At 41.9% G+C, this 14,883-nt stretch overlaps 2 protein-coding genes and 1 non-coding gene across 3 annotated transcripts; 2 read left to right on the top strand and 1 right to left on the bottom strand.

Moving 5' to 3' along the window:
• Window positions 1-82: 82 nt before the first annotated feature.
• On the bottom strand, window positions 83-155 carry TRNAA-AGC (transfer RNA alanine (anticodon AGC)). Its single transcript has one exon. It is a non-coding gene; the product is annotated as a tRNA-Ala (tRNA).
• A 2,190-nt stretch (window positions 156-2,345) lies between these two features.
• On the top strand, window positions 2,346-7,300 carry LOC103429074 (formin-like protein 3). The gene is made up of 6 exons (XM_008367221.4): window positions 2,346-3,082; window positions 3,850-4,615; window positions 4,705-5,164; window positions 5,253-5,455; window positions 5,612-5,847; window positions 5,957-7,300. Exons 1-6 carry the CDS (start codon window positions 2,924-2,926, stop codon window positions 6,821-6,823), a joined length of 2,691 nt encoding a protein of 896 aa, XP_008365443.3. The 5' UTR covers window positions 2,346-2,923; the 3' UTR covers window positions 6,824-7,300.
• Window positions 7,301-8,357: 1,057 nt separating this feature from the next.
• LOC103429075 (STOREKEEPER protein-like) lies at window positions 8,358-9,563 on the top strand. The gene has a single exon (XM_008367222.4). It carries the CDS (start codon window positions 8,358-8,360, stop codon window positions 9,561-9,563), a length of 1,206 nt encoding a protein of 401 aa, XP_008365444.1.
• The last annotated feature ends 5,320 nt before the right edge of the window (window positions 9,564-14,883 follow it).

Below are 14,883 nucleotides of genomic sequence, written 5' to 3'. Positions count from 1 at the left end.
TATCTCCCGTTTGTTTATGCAGACTGCAGTACTAAAGGAGTGAAAAAAAAAAAGGATAAAAAAATGAAAAGTTTAAAAAGAATGGAGAAGTGGGGTATCGATCCCCATACCTCTCGCATGCTAAGCGAGCGCTCTACCATCTGAGCTACATCCCCTGTTGACATATTTGTGCACGAATTCATTTATAACTGTTTCCGTTGGGGGAGACAAATACATGAAATAAGTGCCCGTCTGTGATTTAGGATTGTTTTGGCTTGGATAATCTACTAAAAGATTATTATTGTAAGGGGATGGGAGGGGAGGGGAGGGTTTGAAATTAATATAATAATTTAGGGAGACAGGAGTTTGGGACGCATAGGAGAAAACCTAATATCCTACCCACTAGGATATTGGACCACATGTCAAATTATATTCCTTTTCTACGATACTAGCCTTGTCGCATCCCGGTCCGAGGCGGACCACTTTCCGGGCCCGCTCCATCATCGTAGCACGATATTGTCCACTTTGGGCCCTGACCACGCCCTCACGGTTTTGTTTTTGGGAACTCATGAGCAACTTCTCAGTGGGTCACCCATCATGGAAATGCTCTGGCCACCTTCTCGCTTAACTTCGGAGTTCCGACGGAACCCGAAGCCAATGAGCTCCCAAAAAGCATCGTGCTAGGTAGGGATGAGAATATATATTTAAGGATCACTCCCATGGATGATGTGGGATGTTACAAGCCTTCTAACCCGAGACCATGAGGCCAAATGCTATAGCACTTAACTATACGGCTAGTACTAGAGTCAATGAATATTGAATAAAAATATGAATGTCAACTTGCATATTATATTTAAGTGAACATAAAATATGGAGAATTCATGAAGAAAACATTGAATTTGGTTTGATTTTATAAGAAGGGTGGTGAGTGGGGATGGCTTGGGTAATGAGTTTAGGGTTATGTGAGAAGGGAAGATGGTGGGTGATTAAGATTAGTAATGAAATCACCTTTTTACTCCTGCATGTGGATGAAATTTTGACAAAAATTTCGATTTGATAACGAACTTTACCACAGGTTAAGATTAGCAGGTTTTTCACTACATAGATTTATTTAAAGGGAGTTTTAACGAAAAGTCTGCAGTACTGTTCACTTTAACGAAAAACCACATTTTTACACTAAAAAAATCAAACATGGTACTATTCATTTTACCCTTTATTTTGTCATTATCATTAAAACTCAAAGTTTTCAAGCCATTTTCATTATTTTTCCTTTATTTAAAACTAGTGTCTCACCACACTACGAGAAAAAAAATTTGGCAATTAAAATTATTTGACCACACTAGGATATTGGACCACATGTCAAATTATATTCCTTCTCTACGATACTAGCCTTGTCGCATCCCGGTCCGAGGCGGACCACTTTCCGGGCCCGTTCCACCACCGTAACACGATATTGTCCACTTTGGGCCCTGACCACGCCCTCACGGTTTTGTTTTTGGGAACTCACGAGCAACTTCCCAATGGGTCACCCATCATGGGAATGCTCTGGCCACCTTCTCGCTTAACTTCGGAGTTCCGACGGAACCCGAAGCCAATGAGCTCCCAAAAGGCATCGTGCTAGGTAGGGATGAGAATATATATTTAAGGATCACTCCCATGGGTGATGTGGGATGTTACAAGCCTTCTAACCCGAGACCATGAGGCCAAATGCTATAGCACTTAACTATACGGCTAGTACTATAGTCAATGAATATTGAATAAAAATATGAATGTCAACTTGCATATTATATTTTAGTGAACATAAAATATGGAGAATTCATGAAGAAAACATTGAATTTGGTTTGATTTTATAAGAAGGGTGGTGAGTGGGGATGGCTTGGGTAATGAGTTTAGGGTTATGTGAGAGGGGAAGATGGTGGGTGATTAAGATTAGTAATGAAATCACCTTTTTACTCCTGCATGTGGATGAAATTTTGACAAAAATTTCGATTTATCAATGAACTCGAGAGCTGATGTTCAATGTTCCCTCCACTCCAAATAAAAAATGGAACTTTAACGAAAAGCTCCAAGTACTGTTTACTTTAACGAAAAACTACATTTTTACATTAAAAAGTCAATCTTAATATTATTCAATTTACCCTTCATGTTGTCCTTATTGTTAAAATTCAAAGTTTTCAAGTCTTTTTCATTAATTTTCTTAATAAAAAAAAACGTAGATGCTAAATTTGGGAAAAAAAAAGAAAAGTAATAGATAAGAATAAAATGAGAAAAACAAAAAAATTGGATGAAGGCAAGTGTTGTAAAAGCCGAAGGGAGGTCAAGAGACAAAAGACCAAAATAAGTCTAAAGACAACCATGGACGTCCCACATTGTTCTCCTCACGTCCATATCACGCGTCATTCTCTTTCTCTCTCCTCCTAAACCCCCGAAAAACAAGAAACATCCCGACGAACAAAAATCTAAACAGAAAAAAATATTATCACAATAAATATCCAGATTAGCTAAAATCCTTCTGGGTTGAATTAGATTAGAGCCCCCACCCCATGAATTTGTGTTTTGATTCAGCTTTTTTCTTGCGTTTATTAATGGCGGTCGTGAAAACAGCAATGCTTTGACGTTTTAAAATAGTATAAAGTTTTGCAGGCGTTGTTGTTTTTGGTCTGCTCTTGCATGTTCGTATCTCGACGTTTGAATCTTCAAAGTCTGTGTTTTTCCGATTGTTCGCATAGCTGAGAAACTTGACGTGGGTTGCCGTCAAAATTGAAGATTTTAATCACGTGGGGATAAGAACGCGGAACAGAAGGGCGCGCGGCCGCCATTGTTGCAACTTGCAGGTGGAGCTTCGAGGCCGGTTTCTTCTCTTTTGGAAACGTTTCGTTTCTGTTTGGTTGGAGAGAAAATTGAGGATTGTGCGACAAGTTCGATGAAATGAAAAGGAAAATATATGGACGGGATGGAAATGGGAAGAGGCAGCTATGCGGTTGTTTTTGTGATTCTGCTTTGCGCGTTGGTGATAGGGGCGTCGGAGGGTGTGAGGAGGACGAGAGAAACATTTTTCGGCAATGGCGGCGATTGGCTCTCCGAGGAGATAGACGAAGACATGGTATGAACATAATTTGAATTACCCTCTTAATTCTTTTTCCTGCTATCTTCTTCCTTCGTGATTGTTAGCTACGTTGTTGCCAAATTTTGCATTTAATTAGAAATTAATTAAATTTTACTCGAAGTAAGTTTTTTTTCTCGCTTCTGCAATGCGATGTTGTGTTGAAACCAAGAAATAACTAGTCTTGATTGCTAATGGGAAGAGAAAATTAAAGTCAAATTTGCAATGACCTGGGCGTACCTAAGTTGGCTAGAGTAGTGTGTTTCCCCTCCGCTCCTCTGCATGATGTCGATTAGATTAATTAGAATATGGCTCGAGAAAAAATGAATTTGATCTTCAATTTCCGCTTGTCGTGTTTGTATGTAACACTAGCAGGTTCCTGTTCTGAAGAAGCTAAGAACCTATTTAGGTGACACAATCCTTTTTTGTTTTGCTAATACATGGAGGGATGAATTTGCAAATTATGTGCACTTTGTTCTTCATGCTTAAGCTATATATGCCAACATGTAACTCTACATTGAGTTAAAGACAGATAGGAGCAAATGGCTTGTAGAAAAGATAGAAAACTCCACCAGCAAAAACAATAGCAGATTGTATACCGCGAAACTGCATTCGGCTGTGTGAGAAATGACAACTGCGTATAGGCAAAAGATTGAAATATTTTGTAATTGTTGTATTGAAAATTGAACTCATGATAGCTACTTCATTATTGTACAAGAGGAGTACATGTTTTATCACCGAAATTTGACTAGATCTTGTGACTGCAGGCAGAGCAGGCATGGATCCATTGCAGGAAAGAACTGATAGATGAGAAAGATGCTATCGAAAAGTTTAACTTGTACATTCCACAGGAAGCAGCCGCTGACTCTGAAACAACGTTCTTAACGAAAAGAAACATACACCATGCAATTTTAGTTCTTCCTCATCATGTGAAAAAAACACTTTTTGATTGCTTAAGAAAGAAAGGGCTTCTGCTTCATGCTTCTGAAGAAAAGGCTACCTCGAAAAATTGGTTCATCAGCTGCTTAGGGTGGCTTTTAGGCTGGCCGGATGCTCCTAGAAGACATTTGGCCAGCGATTCACGTAAGCCAACAACGCCAAGTCCTTCTCCTTCTCCACAACCCGGGCATGCTCCAGTTCTAGCTCCCGGCCCTGCAGCTAGGTTGCCTAGATATCAAGCACCTTCACCTTCACCTTCATCCTCTAAGAAAACTCATACTACTTTTCACGCTAGTCCTAATCCCGCATCAAAGGATCCCTCGTCGAAAAAGAAAAATCCACCATCAAAGGATGCGAAACCCTCACCAAAAAAGAAAAATCCACCAGCAAAGGATCCCTCATTTGGTAAAAAAAAGGCGCCACAAAAGGATAACAGCAATGTGATTAAACTAATTGCTATTGCTGGAGCTGCAGTTGTAATATTTATCATTGTTGCACTTCTCTGTTTCTGCTGTATTAAGAAAAGGAGAAGCCGAAAAATTGGTCCAAGAAATGGACCAAATGATGATAGGCCTCTTCTCACAATATCCGCTGGTATGTTTACAATTATTAGCTTTCTTCCACAAATTGATGATGATTTTCTTCGCATTCTAAGGCCTGTCACAACCTTTGTAATGCCACAGGTTCTTCTCAGAAGTCTACTAGTTTAGGAAATTCCAGTAACAAAGAGTTCGGCACTAGTGCAAATTTTGCAAACAATATGGCCCTGAAAAAAGAAAATGAATCTGCACCTGGTGATGCAACTACATCAGAAGCCGTGGCAGGAGGGTCAGTTCCTCCCCTAAAACCTCCCCCTGGAAGACAAGCTCCTCCACCACCTGAACCACCAGGTCCACCACCACCTCCTCCTCCTCGTCCTAAGGCCCCACCACCTCCGAAAGTTGCACCTCCACCGAAACCATTGCCTGGTAAGAGCAACCGTCCGCCTATAGGACTTCATCGCAAAGCAAACAGTGGAGGTAGTGGTGATATGGATGCTGAGGGATCTCAAAAGACCAAGCTAAAGCCATTCTTTTGGGATAAGGTTAATACCAATTCGGATCAGTCAATGGTCTGGCATGAGATCAGTGCAGGATCATTCCAGTAAGGCATTAACTTTCCCTTGATGGATCTAATTTTTCATCAAAAATTAACTTTAAATACTCCAATTTAACTTCCTACTTATTTACAGATTCAATGAGGAGCAGATAGAGTCGCTATTTGGTTATAACACTGCGGATAAAGCCAAAAATGATCGCAGGAAGGAAGCATCAGCCTTAGAACCTGCAGTCCAGTATATTCAAATTATCGACAGAAAGAAAGCACAAAATCTTGCAATTCTTCTACGAGCATTGAATCTGACAGCGGAAGAAGTTGCTGATGCCCTCCGAGAGGGTGAGTCTCTCTCTCATCGTGAGACACTTTGCTATGAGATATTCACTTTATATTGTTTACATGGGAACAACTCTTCATCATTGGCCACTTGTCTCTCTGAAGTTCCATGTTATTTCTTATCAGTAACATGGTTCTTACCTTTATTGATTGAATCAGGTAATGAGCTTCCTGTGGAGTTCCTCCAAAACTTGTTGAGGATGGCACCAACTGCGGAAGAAGAATTGAAGCTTAGGTTATTCACAGGGGATACTGCTCAACTTGGTCACGCAGAGCGGTTCCTCAAAGCCATGGTCGACATACCATTTGCTTTTAAGCGCATGGAGTCACTGTTGTTTATGTGTTCTCTGCCAGAGGAGGTTTCTACCACTAAAGAGTCCTTCATAACTTTAGAGGTGAGACTCTTGATCTGCGAACGCAATCTATCTATTGAACAATTATGGTTAGTCAAAGCAACCTTCAATGTTTCTATGTTATCTAACTATTCCTCGCCATAAATGTCAGGTTGCTTGCAACAAACTCAGAAAGAGCAGGCTATTCCTAAAACTTTTAGAAGCGGTTCTCAAAACTGGAAACCGTATGAATGATGGCACCTACCGTGGTGGTGCGCAGGCATTTAGGCTTGATACGCTTTTGAAACTCGCTGATGTAAAAGGCACTGATGGCAAAACCACACTCTTGCACTTTGTAGTTCAAGAGATCATGCGTTCTGAGGGTCGTAGAGCTATTCGCACAGCCAGAGAAAGCCGGAGCATGTCCAACTTGAGTACAGAGGACATAACTGAGGATGTCAATGAGGAATCAGAGGAGCACTTGTGTAACCTCGGTCTTCAGGTTGTCTCAGGTTTAAGCGATGAACTTGAAGATGTGAAAAAGGCTGCACTTGTAGATGCTGATGGCCTAACGTCGACAGTTGCAAATCTTGGCCAGTCCTTAATAAAAAATCGAGATTTTATAAATGTTGAGATGAAGAATATGGATGAAGATAGTGAATTCCAACGCACACTAGCCAGTTTTGTGGAGCGGGCGGAATCTGATATTACATGGCTGTTGGAAGAAGAAAAGAGGATAACTGCTCTTGTGAAGAGCACAGCGGATTACTTCCACGGGAACGCAGGGAGGGATGAAGGCATTCGCTTGTTTGCCATTGTACGAGATTTCTTGGTAATTCTAAACAAGGTATGCACAGAGGTCCGAAATTCGACAATGAAGGCGGCGAAGAATGCCAAGAAAGAGGCTCAGGCCCCAACGGCGACAGAAACAACTCCAGAAAATCGTCAAACACCACCTACAGATATGCGTCAACGACTATTTCCAGCAATTGCAGAACGGCGGGTCGAGGAGGGTTTCAGTTCAGATGATGAGACCTAGCTTTTCATTTAGGATAGGTGTATTTTAATTTGGAAGCACATTGACGGTTGCTTGGAGTTCAAGTAATGCAGTAGTGCTAAAACCATGTGTGCAGTATGAAATTGGCCTTCAAGTTTTTGTGCCATTCTCTCTGTGACTGTATAGTCCACAAATTCAGACAGCATTGAAATCGCTGTGGCACGATGAAGAGACGGTACTTTCGCGCAATTCATCGGTGTCTAATTTCTTTTGAGCCCTAGAATTTTGTTTTTGAAATTTGTTGGTCGCACAAAGGTGGTGTATTTCCAGGAAAAGTGCTTGTTGAAAAGGGACTCCTGGATCCAATGGCAAATGGGGTTTCTTAGGTACAGAAAGACTTGTGAAGTTTAAAAGATCAGATACTTTGTTGTTGTTTTTTCCATCGTTTATCATTTTACACTCTCATACCAAAACATAATTTGGATTCTGCAATGTGAGGTTTACTGTATAATTTGAGGACTTGATGCGTGCTTAATTTGACTCAAAAATAACTCGTCTGAATCTTATTTCTCTGATCGATTGCAACATTGTAAGCGAACAAGTAGTATGACTAAAGTGAGTACTCAGGCGAACAAGCATTGATGTGTCACATCCCGGCCCGGGGCAGACCACTTCCCGAGCCCGCTCCACTACCGTAGCACGATATTGTCCGTTTTGAGCCCCGACCACCCCCTCACGGTTTTATTTATGGGAACTCACGAGCAATTTCCCAGTAAGTCATCCATCCTGGGAGTGCTTTTGCCTCCTTCTCGCTTAACTTCGGAGTTCCTACGGAACTCAAAGCCAGTGAGCTCCCAAAAGACCTCGTGCTAGGTAGGGATAAGAATATACATTTAAGTATCGCTCCCCTGGAGCGATGTGGGATGTCACAGATGTGAGTGACTCGTCAATCATCATAACACATATGAATATGCACTCATATTCTGCAGCTATCAAGAAACAATATACCGATCGAACATTAAAAATTGAATGTATATATTACCATATCAACATTTCTCTCGTTTTAGGATAATGCTAGAGAAACTATCTATTTAAATTATATTTTTTTAATCTGTATAACGTGATTGTTGATTATTTGCAAATATAATCTAAAAAGTTAGTTTACGCAACATTACTCTTCGTTTTATCATATTTCCCATTTATAATTTAAATTACATATTAATAAAATCTCGATTGTCAATCAAAATTTCATAGAGTACCATTCTAACATTCTAATTAAAATTGAACATAAATAAAAATTATAATGTAATTTCACGCAAGTCAAATTTTGTTTTATTATAAAAATTCCCGTTTAATTAACGTGGGATAAACATTGGAGAGTAACCAAAAACGACGTGGTCCCACCGTCTTTGGCAAATAGACTACCGACACGTCACAAAGTTTCTGGTCAAAACCCTACTACGAAACTCTATATAAACTCTGTCCTCTAATGTAAAGGCTCTCACTTCTGGCTGTCGCTCGGCTCTGTTACAGAATCAAAGCTTTCCCAATTCAAGACCCTCTCTTTCTCTCTCCGATGGCTCCGAAGAAACTTGTAGAAGACCCGCCGGCCGCCGTGATGGAGGAATCCGATGATGAAACCGTCGACGAAGAGGAAGAGGAAGGGGAAGAAGACGACGCCGTTGAAGTCAACAAAGCAAAATCTGTGGATCTCAATGATGATGATTTAGAAGAGGAAGAGGAAGAGGAAGAGGAGGAGGAAGAAGAAGAGGAGGAAGAAAAGCCCTCTGCGGTGGTCACGAAGTCAAATCCCCAATCGGGTTCTGCCTCCGAAGACGATTCCGGATCCGGGTCGGAGACCGAGTCCGATAACCACTCGCCGTCAGCTTCCGACTTCACCGTCAAGCCGATCGTCTCCAAGCCCGCAAACAGCGCTGTTATGCCCAGCAAGAAGACTGCTTCGGCGAAGCCTACGGCCGCGCCCAGTTCCGGGTCGAAGCGACCGGCGGAGACCGAGCCCAGCCTGAAAAACTCCAAGAAGAAGAAGGTCGGCGGCGACGATGAGGATGCGAAAAAGGGGCAGCGTTTTTGGAGCGAGGACGATGAGATAACGATCCTGAAGGGCATTATAGAGTTCGAAAGCAAGAAAGGTGTGGCGGCGAGTTCGAATGTGGCTCCATTCCTTGAGTTCATCAAGAATGATTTGCAGGTCGATTTGAGCACCGACCAATTGGCTGAGAAGTTGACTGATAAGATCAGGAGATTGAAGAAGAAGTACCAGGCTGGAGAGGATGGCGAGGACCCGGTGTTTTCGAAGCCCCATGAGCTTAAGTGCTTTGAACTGTGCAAAAAGATTTGGGGTTCTGAGGCCAATGGACTCGATAGCAATGTGAAGGGCGGTAAGAGGAAGCCGCCGAGGAAGAATAATAAGGTTAACAACGATACGGTTCTGGCCTTGCCGGTTTCAGACGTGTCTGTGAAGAAAGAGGTGCAGAATAATGTGACTAATAGAGGAGTTAAGGCTGACCCGGATGACTTTTGGTCTAAGTATCCATGTCTGAGTGGTTCTTTGAGGACGGGCAATTGTGCACCGAGGTCGGATTTAACTAGACTTTTGACTGAGAAGATGCCTTCTTTGGTTGGGAGTTCCAAGGCTAAAGAGTTGGAGGAGAGGTGGAGGGCATTGCAGCTCATTGAAATGGATTTGTCTGTCAAGAAGCTTGATTTGATGCAGGAACAGACTAAACTTGTATTGGATTCGATGAAGTCTTTGAAGGATTAGAGGTTATCTTGAAGGTAGTTCATGGTTTTTCATGGATTTTATGTTAATATTTTGAGTCCAAAACTCAGTGGTATAGGTTCTCTTGTGATAGAACCTGTTTTGTTTGATGCATGGAGGTTCTCAAATTTTGGTAAAGACCAATGTTTTGCTCTATACATGATATGTCACATGGAGATCATTTTCGTATAATTCAAGTAGTTTTCTTCATGGCATTGTGGCTCTATTTGTTTTGCAGTTTACCTTCATTGGAATTGAATTCCTTTTGATTTGTTGTACTGGATGATGTCTGATGAATAGTGTGGTTGATTGGGAAATATAATATTACAAATTGCTCGGTATTTGATAAGACTGGCAAGTCCGGCCTAGGATGATTGTTGTTTAATTCGTTGGCTTTGTTTTATTGGTATGAATTTGTTTTATGGTGGTGGGGATGTTGGTAGGACTGTATGTATCTGTAGTCTGAAGAATCAGGTAGGCAATTTATCAAGTTGATATGAACTCAGGGGAAGATTTATCCCTGTAAAAAAGGGAATGCTGTCGAATATTTCACATGTGCACTCTAGTCCCAATCTTAGATATAGAATCATAAGCCGTCCCATAACATTCAATCATGTTCCACAATTGTTGTCCTGGAGGCCCATCCTTCCAAGTTGGGTCACTTCGGCGATCCTTCTGTTTTGTCTGCAGATATCAACCCTCCCTAAGGTTACTTCACCATGGATTTGTACCTTGTACCCTGCGTATGGATGCTATGGTACCAAATGATATAAACTTGTCCCTGTAAAATTAGCTCGCTAGGCAGTTGTGTCCAAGAGTTTATACAATTTTGATGCATTTCAAAATCCTGCTCCTAATTAGTACACATTCTTGCTCGTATTAGAGTCCATCTTGAAGAGTTTCCTTGTTGTCTGAAGAATAACATTAACCAATCAGTAAGCTTCTTTCTGGATACCAGAGACCCGCCTATCCGAATTTTTCACTTGCTATACTTTCTCAAGGGTGATTAGAGTTAATATTTACTTGATAGAACTATCATACTGTAGGGGTCTTTTACTTTGATAGTGTGTCAAATGGTGGAACGTGGCTACAAATCCCTTCTGCATCTGCATTGATATGAAACTTTTGACTGTGTCCACTGTTGCCTGGATCCAAAGTGATGCACTTTCTAAGTGGCAGTGTTTACCCCGCTGATCTATTTGAAGGATGTTTGAATTTGGACCTAGGCAATCTTTTGGTGCAGGTTTTGCTAACGTAGATTCAAACTCTATTGACACGAAAAATGCTGTTCTAGTCTCTTTAGTGTTCTCTCACCCGTGCTGCTCCATCTACATGGATCTGCAACACTATGAGCTCGAGCACCATGTTCCGAGGTGAGCTCCCTCCCATACGCAGAGGCGAGCTAGCCTCCTGTGTGTTCCTTTTTGCCTGTTCATTCTACATCCACTCTGCCTTAGCTCTGGTTCTGCGTTCTGACCACTCCTGCAGAAACAAATTTTAGTTTTTTTCTGCATACATCCAGAAAGTGAATAAACAAATAGAGTTGCATGGCTCTTTGATGATGCACTTTGCATATGGTGAAAGATGAATGAACGACTGGAACCCTAATTATTTTCTTTTCTATCACAATCGTCTGTTTTTTTTTGGAACTGCTTCGAGAAAAGTAGGCGAATCAGAGCAACAACAACAACAACAAAGCTTTTTCCTATTAAGTGGGGTTGGTTATGTGAATCATAGAACGCCATTGCGCTCGGTTTTGTGTCATGTCCTCCGTTAGATCCAAGTACTCTAAGTCTTTTCTTAGGGTCTCTTCCAAAGTTTTCCTAAGTCTTCCTCTACCCCTTCAGCCCTGAACCTCTGTCCCGTAGTCACATCTTCGAACTAGAGCGTCAGTAGGCCTTCTTTGCACATGTCCAACCCACTCATTCCTAATCTTATCCTTTCTCGTGAGCCCGCACCTCCAACGAAGCATCCTCATCTCCGCTACACCCATTTTGTGTACGTATTGATGTTTCACCACCCAACATTCTGTGCCATACAGCATCACCGACTTTATTGTCGTCTTATAAAATTTTTCCTTGAGCTTCAGAGGCATACGACGGTCACACAACACGCCGGATGCACTCTTCCACTTCATCCATCCCGCTTGTATTCCATTTATTATGTCTTTGATCGGCTTAGGCGAAGACCTTTAGATTTCAACACTTCTCTCCAATGGTTAAGCTTCGCATTTACCCATTCTTGAGTTTCATCTATCAACCCTATATCGTCTGCGTAAAGCATACACCAAGGAATAACATCTCGAATATGTCATGTTAACTCATCCATTACCAATGCAAAAATGTAAGAACTTAAGGATTGTTGATGCACAAAATCAATGAGGACTTTGGTACAACAGAAAGTATTAAGTTTATGACTTTCGCTAGATTGCTCCGGTCATTAGTGTGGATAAGTATGTAAAAGGATAGAAACAGGAGAGCAAACACAAGATGTACATGGTTCATCCACATTGGCTACGTCTACGGAGTAGAGGAGTTCTCATTAATTGTGAAGGGTTTACACAAGTACATAGGTTCAAGCTCTCCTTTTAGTGGGTACAAGTGAATGATTTAGTACAAATGGCATTAGGAAATATTTTGGGAAAATGATCTCCTTTTATAAAAGAAAGTTTCTAGCCTTGTTCTGACATTGACACGTGTCGTGTTGTGATTGGCTTCCGATGTTGACACGTGTCGCGCTATGATTGGCTTCTGATGTCGACACGTGTCGCTATGTGATTGGCCTCCTAGTTGGAAGGGAAGCTCCTCAGTTGGGGACTTACAAGATCCAAGCAACTGAGTAATCACGAAACTTCTAAGTACCGAAGTGTGGTATCGTCTTCACTTGCCTTATCTGTCTCATAGGTAGATGTGACATCTTCTCTGGAAGTACTCTTCATCCGTCTAGGGGTGGTATCTTTAACTGGTGGAGATGATCAAGGTAATGTATCAATTTCACTTGAAGCTTACTTGTAGTTTCAGGCTTGGTCAAGCGCGATACAAACCATGTAGTAGGAGTCCCCCAAGTCGCCGAGCTAGGGGATCTGCTGAAAGAGGTGACATACAATGTAAGCAATCAGAGCTCCAAGCAATCAGTCCCAGATCAGAAGTTTAATTTCGAGTTCCGGCTGATTGTTCTCATTCTCCTTATCTTGCAGGCAGCATGAAGAATAAAGAGAAGAAAATGAGAAGAAATAATATGAGATACTTTTGTTTTTGAAGAAGTAACTTTCCACAGGCTTATTCTTGAACTGGGCTGGAGGGTTTTCTGGTTACCTCCAGAGTATAAGGCCAACTAAATAATTTGAGGGTCAAAACAAGTCCATCAAATCTAGAGTACGTTCGACCCTGCTGATATATGATACTTTTGCTGTTGACAAAGTAGTGGAAGTATTGGCACGTGTTCTGTTACGCTTGTCTCCACATGCTTCCTTGTATCTTTCTCACTTGCCCTATTTGTTCCTCAGACAGATGTGGTATCTTTTCTGGAAGCATAAGATGTTGAAGATGAGTACTCGAGAGCAATGTCAGGTAAGTAATCAGGTAAGGGGTTCCAGGCAGTCAGTTCCTGACTGGAAGCTTGATTCCAAGTGCTGACTGATTGCTCTTTATCCAAGGAGATCTGGCTCTCGAAGTTGAAAAAACGATGCCTCTTCGGTTTTCGAACAAGCGATCCTATCGGGGATCTGGCTCTCGAGATTCGAAGAACGGTGCCTCTTTGATTTTTTAGAAAGCAATCATGCTAGGAGTCTGGCTCTTGAAATTATGAGAGTGGTATCTCTTCGATTTTTGATAAAGTAATCCTGTTGTGAGTCTGGCTCTCGAGATTCGAAGGGCGGTGCCTCTTCAATTTTGGAGCAAGCAATCTTGTTGTGAGTGTTTTCTCGAATGTGAGTAAAGGTTGGGCATTTTTACTAGTCTACCTTGCCACAGAGCACATAGGTTGACACACAGGGACTTTCCAATTATCCAGCAGTGGTGCTGTTCCTTTACCCTTGTGGGTAATAATATGGTAGCTAAACCTTCAAAATTTATGTGTCTAAACTTTGTTAGTGTTGTTTCTTTGCTATTCTTTTACCCTTCTTGGTCATAACGATGTAGTGGGAGCTGCAAGTTTCACGTGTCTAAATTTTGTCAGAGATCTTTGGTAAAGTTATATGTGGTACCCATGAGCTGATGTTGCGTGTGGAAAGTGGATGATTGAACAATAAGATTCACGTGCTTTCTACTTCACCAGAAATCTTCGACAGATTGCCCGTAATTTCCGCAAAGCTGAGTGTGCATGTGATAGGTGCTGACAATGCTAAGAAAGCATGTGCCTCTTCGATTTCTGAGATCGGTCATCGTGGTCTCTGAGCAGCCCAGCTTTTGAGAAAGCAAGCGCCTATTCGATTTTTGAGATCGACCCTTGTGGTCTTTGAGCAGCCCAGCTTTTGAGAAAGCAAACGCCTCTTCGATCTCTGAGATCGACCCTCGTGGTCTCTGAGCAGCCCAGCTTTTAAGAAAGCAAACGCCTCTTCGATTTCTGAGCAGGCGCCTCTTCGATTTCTGAAGCTCCATCGAGTGCAGATTTTTATAGAGGCTGGCATTAAGTTCCAAAGCACACTTGAATCTCCACCAGTAGAAGCTCCCTTCTTGCACTTCTAAGATCTTGATTTGTCCGACCTCTTCTCTCTTCAACACCTTTGAAAATGACTGTCGCTTTGACTTGAACCTTGGTGAAGAGGCAGCCGCGCATTCTCCAGACAACATATGACGCCCATCCTTCTTATCCCCTACTGGTCCTCTTACCGTTAGGGATTCCGTGATGAAGAATGATATGACCGCTGCGGTGGTGGTCAGGAACATTCTCACTCCCAAAGATAACAGACTTCTTTCCAAACGGTCTGATGAGTTGGCTGTTAATGATTCTCTGGCTCTTAGTGTTCAGTGTGCAGGTTCTGTGTCGAATATGGTCCAACGCCTATTTGCTCGAACCCGCCAAGTTGAATCATTGGCGGCTGAAGTGATGAGTCTCAAGCAGGAGATTAGAGGGCTCAAGCATGAGAATAAACAGTTGCACAGGCTCGCACATGACTATGCTACAAACATGAAGAGGAAGCTTGACCAGGTGAAGGAATCTGATTGTCAGATTTTACTTGATCATCAGAGGTTTGTGGGTTTGCTCCAAATGCATTTATTGCCTTCGTCTTCTGGGGCTGTACCACGTAATGAAACTCCAAATGATCAGCCTCCGATGTCTCTTCCTTCTAGGGTTCTGTCCAGTACTGAGACTCCGAGTGATC

Source organism: Malus domestica, chromosome 09 (genome assembly GCF_042453785.1).
Source record: "Malus domestica chromosome 09, GDT2T_hap1".
In the NCBI taxonomy this organism is placed as follows: domain Eukaryota; kingdom Viridiplantae; phylum Streptophyta; class Magnoliopsida; order Rosales; family Rosaceae; genus Malus; species Malus domestica.
The sequence above is the reverse complement of the archived record's forward strand: the minus strand, read 5'-3'. Positions and strand labels throughout refer to the sequence as shown.